This window comes from Pongo pygmaeus, chromosome 5 (genome assembly GCF_028885625.2).
Source record: "Pongo pygmaeus isolate AG05252 chromosome 5, NHGRI_mPonPyg2-v2.0_pri, whole genome shotgun sequence".
In the NCBI taxonomy this organism is placed as follows: Eukaryota; Metazoa; Chordata; class Mammalia; order Primates; family Hominidae; genus Pongo; species Pongo pygmaeus.
In genome coordinates, this window is record NC_072378.2 from 5,660,294 (window position 1) to 5,666,293 (window position 6,000).

Here is a 6,000-nt window from a genome sequence, read left to right on the forward strand (position 1 = left end):
GCTTACAAACCTTGTCACTTCTTAGAGGACGTTGGGATTAAAGGAAGAGGGTGACAGTTAATAGCTGGGCTCTGAAACCAGATTTCCTAGTTTTTATTATTTTAATTGAGGAAAAATTTACATAACATTAACCATTTTTTAAAGTGTACAATTCAGTGGTATTTAGTATAAGAACAGTGTTGTTCAACCATCACCTCTATCTCGTTTCAAAATATGTCATTACCCTAAAGGAAAACCATATCCCTATGAAGCAGTCTCCCCCTATGACCCCTGGTAACCATCAGTCTGCCTTCTATCTCTATAGATTCCCCTTTTCTGGATATCTTCTATAAATGGAATTGTACAATATGTGCTCTATTGCATCTGGCTTTCTTCACTTCTGTTCCTGAGGTTCATCCACATTCCATCTAGTATCCATCCATGTATCAGTACTTCATTCCTTTTTATGGCTAAATAATATTCCATTGTGTGGATATACCACATTTTGTTAATCCATCCAAACATTTTTTTTTTCAAACTGAATCTCACTCTGTTGCCCAGGCTGGAGTGCAGTGGGGCAATCTCTGCTCACTGCAATCTCCACCTCCTGGATTCAAGCCATTCTCGTGCGACGCCTTCCACCACACCTGGCTGATTTTTGTATTTTTAGTAGAGACGGGGTTTCACCATGTTGGCCAGGCTGGTCTTGAACTCTTGACCTCAAGTGATCCACCCATCTCGGCCTCCCAAAGTGCTGGGATTACAGGCATGAGCCACCGTGCCCAGCCAATCCATCCAGATATTAATGGACATTTTCATCTTTTGGCAATTGTGAATAATACTGCTATGAACATTCTTGGACAGGTTTTTGTTTCAACACGTGCTATCAATTCTCTAGGATATATTCCTAGGAGTAGAATTGCTGGATTATATGGTAATTCTGTGTTTAACTTTTTGAGGAACCACCATACTGTGGCTTGTACTATTTCACATTCCCACCAGATTGCTTAGTTTTGAATCCAGCCCTGCCACTTACTTATTAGCTGTGTGAGCATAGGTAAGTTACTTATGCTCTTTGTGCCTCAGTTTCCTCGTCTGTATAATAGGTCAGTAATGCTGTTTACTCAGTGGGGTTGTGATACTTAAAAGGGGTGTATGTGAATGCCTCAGAACAGTAACGGGTGTACAAAACTGCTGCATAAATGTTTGCTGCTGCTGCTGCTGCTGCTGCTGCGAGACAGTGTAGGTCATGGCAGACGGAAGACTGAAAAGCGTTTGGGCTAAAAGAGGCTGCTTTGGGTGATATAAAAGAACCAGCAGAACTAGAATCCAGACACTTGGGGTTGGTTGCTGAGGGCATCTTTCATTTGAGGAATCAATTTTCTTACCTGTTCCCTGATGAGCTCCAAGAACCTTCAGCTCCATGTGCCTGTGGCTTTCCTCGGGAGACCACTCTTCAAGAATGAGGGACCAGGGTCCTCCACTCCTGACCACTTGCCAGCTCCATTCTTTCAGCTTTCCAACATGAAAAAGGAAGACAGGAGTATGTCCTGTCATCTGAAAGCTACACACAGAAGTTTCTAGAAAATAAAAGGAAGCCTTCTCTGTCATCATTCATGTTAGGAAAAGGCAAACCTGGTTGATTTTCAGTTGATTCTATTGAATTCAACAGAATCACCAAACAAACATTCTGCTAAATAGTATTTCTCTCATATCTATATATTATGAGTATTTATCTCATAATCCATGTATTTATGAATCATTTACACCTAACTCATCAAAATGCTCTGTATAAGCTGTTTGAATCCCAAGAATCCTTATAGAGGCTTTTTTTTCTGAGCACATAGAAATAGGAAAACAGATTTTTCCCCATCCATCTTCAATTGGCAATAACTTTTAGAGATGCTGTATTACCAGCTCTTCTGCTAGGAGGGACCAGAGTGAACCAGTGAAAAAATACAATGTGATAACAGTTGCCACAATGATACTTTCACCACACACCCAATTAGCACTTTATAATTTGCAGAGTCCTGTCAATTTCTAAACAGGCCCTGATTTCTCCATATCTTCTCCAATACTTGTTATTTTCCTTTTGTTTTTAAAATGGGCATCCTAATGGGCCTGAAGTGGTACCTCATGGTGGTTTTGATTTCCATTTCCCTGATGGCTGAAGTTGAACATTTTTTCATGTGCTTATTGGCAATTTGTTTATCTTTGCAGAAATATCTATTCAAATCTTTTGTACTTTTTTTTTACTGTGTTGTTGGCTATTTTATTGTTGAGTTGTAAGAGTTCTTTGTATATTCTAGATACAAGTCCCTTATCAGGTATATGACTTGCAAATATCTTCTCCCATTCTGTGTGTTCCTTTTTGACTTTCTTGATGGTATGCCTTGAATTAAAAAAAGTCTAATTTTTGATGAATTCCAAGTTTATCATTTTTTTTTTATTTTTTCACCTGTGCTTTTGGTGTCATCTAAGAAGGTTTTGCCTATGTGGTCATGAATATTTACTCATCTGTTTTCTTCTAAGGGTAATATAGTTTCAGCTCTTATATTGAGATATATGATATATTTTGAGTTAGTTTGTGTGTGTGTGGTGTGAGGTAGGGATTCAACTTCATTCTTTTGCATGTAGCTATCCAGTTGTCTCAGTACCAATTGTTGAAAAGACATTTCCCCCTTGGATAGTCTTGGTGCCATTGTCAAAAATCAAATAACTGTAAATGGAGCAATTGTAGTTTGAATGGAATGGGTCAGCACTTGGTGGCAGCAGGGGTCTTGGCAATGTAGTTTCATAAGCTCCCACTCCTGGAGAGCCTCTGTTTTCCTCTCAAAGCCAGGTTTTTCTGTCTTGCTGCATTTTGGTGCCTGAAAGGCTTGGGTGGGCATGGTACCTGGAGTACTCTTGTTAAGAACACAGAGTGAGGAGAAAAGACCACTCTACTTTGTGGGAGGTCCTTGGGGCAGTTTGGGCAGCAGTGCCTCCCCCAGGAGTCAGGGTCCCCACCCCAGAGGAATGTCCACAAAGCAGAGCCATTGGCCTGAGCTGGACTGAAAAAGAAAGAGCCAGGTGGGGAGAGGATTTGATTTCTCCCTTGGTCTAAAGCAGGCAGCTGACATTGGGTGAGGGAATGGGGCAGGCCTCCATGTGCTATCGGGAATCCCCAGGAAGTCCCTACAGAAAACTTCCACCCCTAGCCCAGCTTGTCTATCACAGCCCCTCAGTGGTAACTTCCTCCTGTGGCTTGAACCAAATGGGGGCTGCATAGATGGCCGAAATGCACATAACCCTGTGAGGCACAGCATAGCAGCTTATCCTCCCTGAAAATGGAAGGACAAAAGCAGGACAAAGATGACCAAGCCAGGGTGGGGAAGAGGGGAGGAGACACTGGAAGGGGAGGTGAAGGGGCAGACTAGGGAGGCCAGGACCAAGGCAGACTCTCATGCACCAGGCATATTCTGCCCAGCCAAGGTCTCTGGCATTCAGATGAGGGAGAGGGAGAGGAAAGAGGAGAGAATCCAGTGAGAACAATCCATGAAGTGTCGGGAGGCCCCTGGAAGCAAAGGCTCTGGACTCAGGTGGCATCAGTGGGACTACCAGTTTCCAGTGAATATGTGGGAGTGGCCCGGGTGCCAGCTCAACCAGAAGCCCATTTGTTCAAGGCCCTGGTATTACTGAAGGTCCATCCCTGTCTCATCTGCCAGAAAGCATGTGGCCTCTCCCTGGCTAGGCTAAGGGCTGGTTGACGGCATCATAAAAGGAATCTGCCTGGGAGCCCTCAGTTTGTTTCAGTTTCCTCCCCCAGGGCCAAGAAGGGATTGGGTTGCCTCTGTTGTTGTTGTTGCTGCTGCTGCTGGGGGTTGGAAAAGAGGAATTTGTGTGACCAGATACCCTTATTGTATAGAAGAGAAATGTGAGCATTCAGAGATGGTGAGATGTCAGACACCCAGCCACACAGCCAGTGAGAGACAGGTTGGGGACAGGGCCAGGCCTGCCAGTTCATGGCCCAGGGGTCTTTCTCATGAGATCAACTGACCAGTGTGTCTTAGCACCTGCCATGCAAATAGAAGGCCCTACTGCTGTCATCTCCACGTATTCCAGAATTACTCAGCTGTTCTATGCAAGCCAAGTCAACACCAATGTCATAAAGGAGAGACTAAAGTAATTCTCTACACAGCACATACACGGCATATATGGCCTGTATGCTTCCTGGACAGCCAACGGGGTGCCAAGGGAGTGAGTCCCTCAGCCTTGCCTCGAGCCTTGCTGATACTGCAATTTGCCTCACAAACACGGTTACCTTCCATGACATGAAGGAGGAACACGTGGGTTTGTTAGAATCACGTGGGGAACCTGGCACAGGCTTCGAAGCCCAGGTCCCACCTCCCACCTGCTGAATCCAAATCTCCAGAGCGTGGCCTGGGAAATCAAATTTGTCAGCTTCCTTCCCAGGGGACTTTGATACATCCACTCCCGTGGAAACCAGCAGCCTCCTTTAGTCAAGCTAATGTTTCCGTGACTATCACCTTCTCCTCCTGTAAAAGATGCAGATTGTTAGCGGTAAATGGTACCTGGATTCCAACCTCAGTTCTCCTCTGCAGTTGGGGAGATCTGGCCGGGGCAAGCCACACTGCTCCTTCAGGTACAGCCTTGTTCATCCCGCACTCACCTGTGTTCTCTTCCTCTCTGTAGGACGCACAAGACCAGCCACTGCTACCGCATCACCTACCGCCACATGGAACGGACTCTGTCCCAGAGAGAGGTCAGGCACATCCACCAGGCCTTGCAGGAGGCTGCAGTCCAGCTGTTGGGTGTGGAGGGCAGGTTCTGATGTCACCACTTCACTCAGGCTGCAGCCCTCTTGGGGCTCCAGGATTTGCTGAAAGAGAAAAAGATATGGTTTGTGAACTGGGGCATCAATCATCTTTTGATAAATGGATCAGTTTTAGGACTTTCAGAAAATAAAAGATCACTCTTGAAAAGCTGTTGACATAGCATTTGTCTTTCATTTGGGGAAAGGAGGAAGGTCTTTTCCTATTCCTTTTAGAAGTGCTTTGCCCACTGGCATTGGTGCTTACTATGGTTAATTGGTCCCTGGGTTCCATTAAGCACCAGGTATGATTTCTTGCCTGACAGGCTCTTCCACCCATGTAATGAGAGAAGCCACACAGAGGGACATCAGAAATTCCAGATACAATACAGGAAGCTTTTTGAATCAGCTTCCATTCCTTCCTCCCTTCTCTTCTTTTTCAGTTTTGCAAAGGGCAGGCTTCAAAGAGGACACTAATGAAATGCCAGGGCTCCCGTCGAATGTGAAGGGAGGTGCGTCTTTCAGCCAGGGCAGGATATCTATTTGCTTTTCATAAACCCATGGCTTGGAGTCAGGCCTCTGGCCCCAGGACTTGGGCTTAGCTGCCTTCTGCCCCACTGGAGAGGAAGGAAAGCGGCGAGAGCTGCCCCAGAGTCTTGGAGGCACACAGAGGGGCCAGGCCCTCAAACTCCCTTCAAGTGTTCCCAGCAGGCAGCCTCCACTTCCAGAAGGCGACCTTTAAGGAAGAATATGGGGCTTTGATGTTCCCCCCTTTCCATCCCAGGCACTTTGTAGTCTGCCTGCCTCATTCATGACCAGTTTTAATAATCAACTTCCATCCCTGGCATGATGCTAGAGGCTGATGGAGGGCTGCAAGTGCTGGGATAAATATTTGATGAGGAGTGGCCATTATTAGCTAGCAGCATGGGGGTGGGCAGCTGCTTTCCTAAGGGAAGGAACAGCTTTAATGTCATCTTACCATGTGATTAATTTGGACTCTTCCCTTGGATTTGTAAGGGAATTAAGGAAGCCATTCCCCAAGTCCCACACCCAATCCTAGAACCAAACCGCTTTCTGGGGTTTTAGGGCCCATGGGTACAATTCCCTAAGTGGATGGATCTGAGTGGGAAGGCACAATGTGATCAGTGATTTCCTCTTCAGTAGCATTTGCCAGCAGGCGATTTCTGATTCAGCCTTGGGCTGCACTT

The 6,000-nt window shown here is 45.7% G+C and overlaps 1 protein-coding gene across 5 annotated transcripts in view; it reads left to right on the forward strand.

Annotated features, from left to right (window-relative positions):
• FARS2 (phenylalanyl-tRNA synthetase 2, mitochondrial) overlaps nucleotides 1–4,967 on the forward strand; it is a 519,219-nt gene extending 514,252 nt beyond the window's left edge. For all 5 annotated transcript variants that reach the window (XM_063665783.1, XM_054493310.2, XM_054493309.2 and 2 more), the window contains one exon: nucleotides 4,675–4,967. In XM_063665783.1, the coding sequence (XP_063521853.1) occupies nucleotides 4,675–4,813 (139 nt within the window). In that variant the 3' untranslated portion in view covers nucleotides 4,814–4,967. The remainder of the gene's footprint in view (nucleotides 1–4,674) is intronic.
• The last annotated feature ends 1,033 nt before the right edge of the window (nucleotides 4,968–6,000 follow it).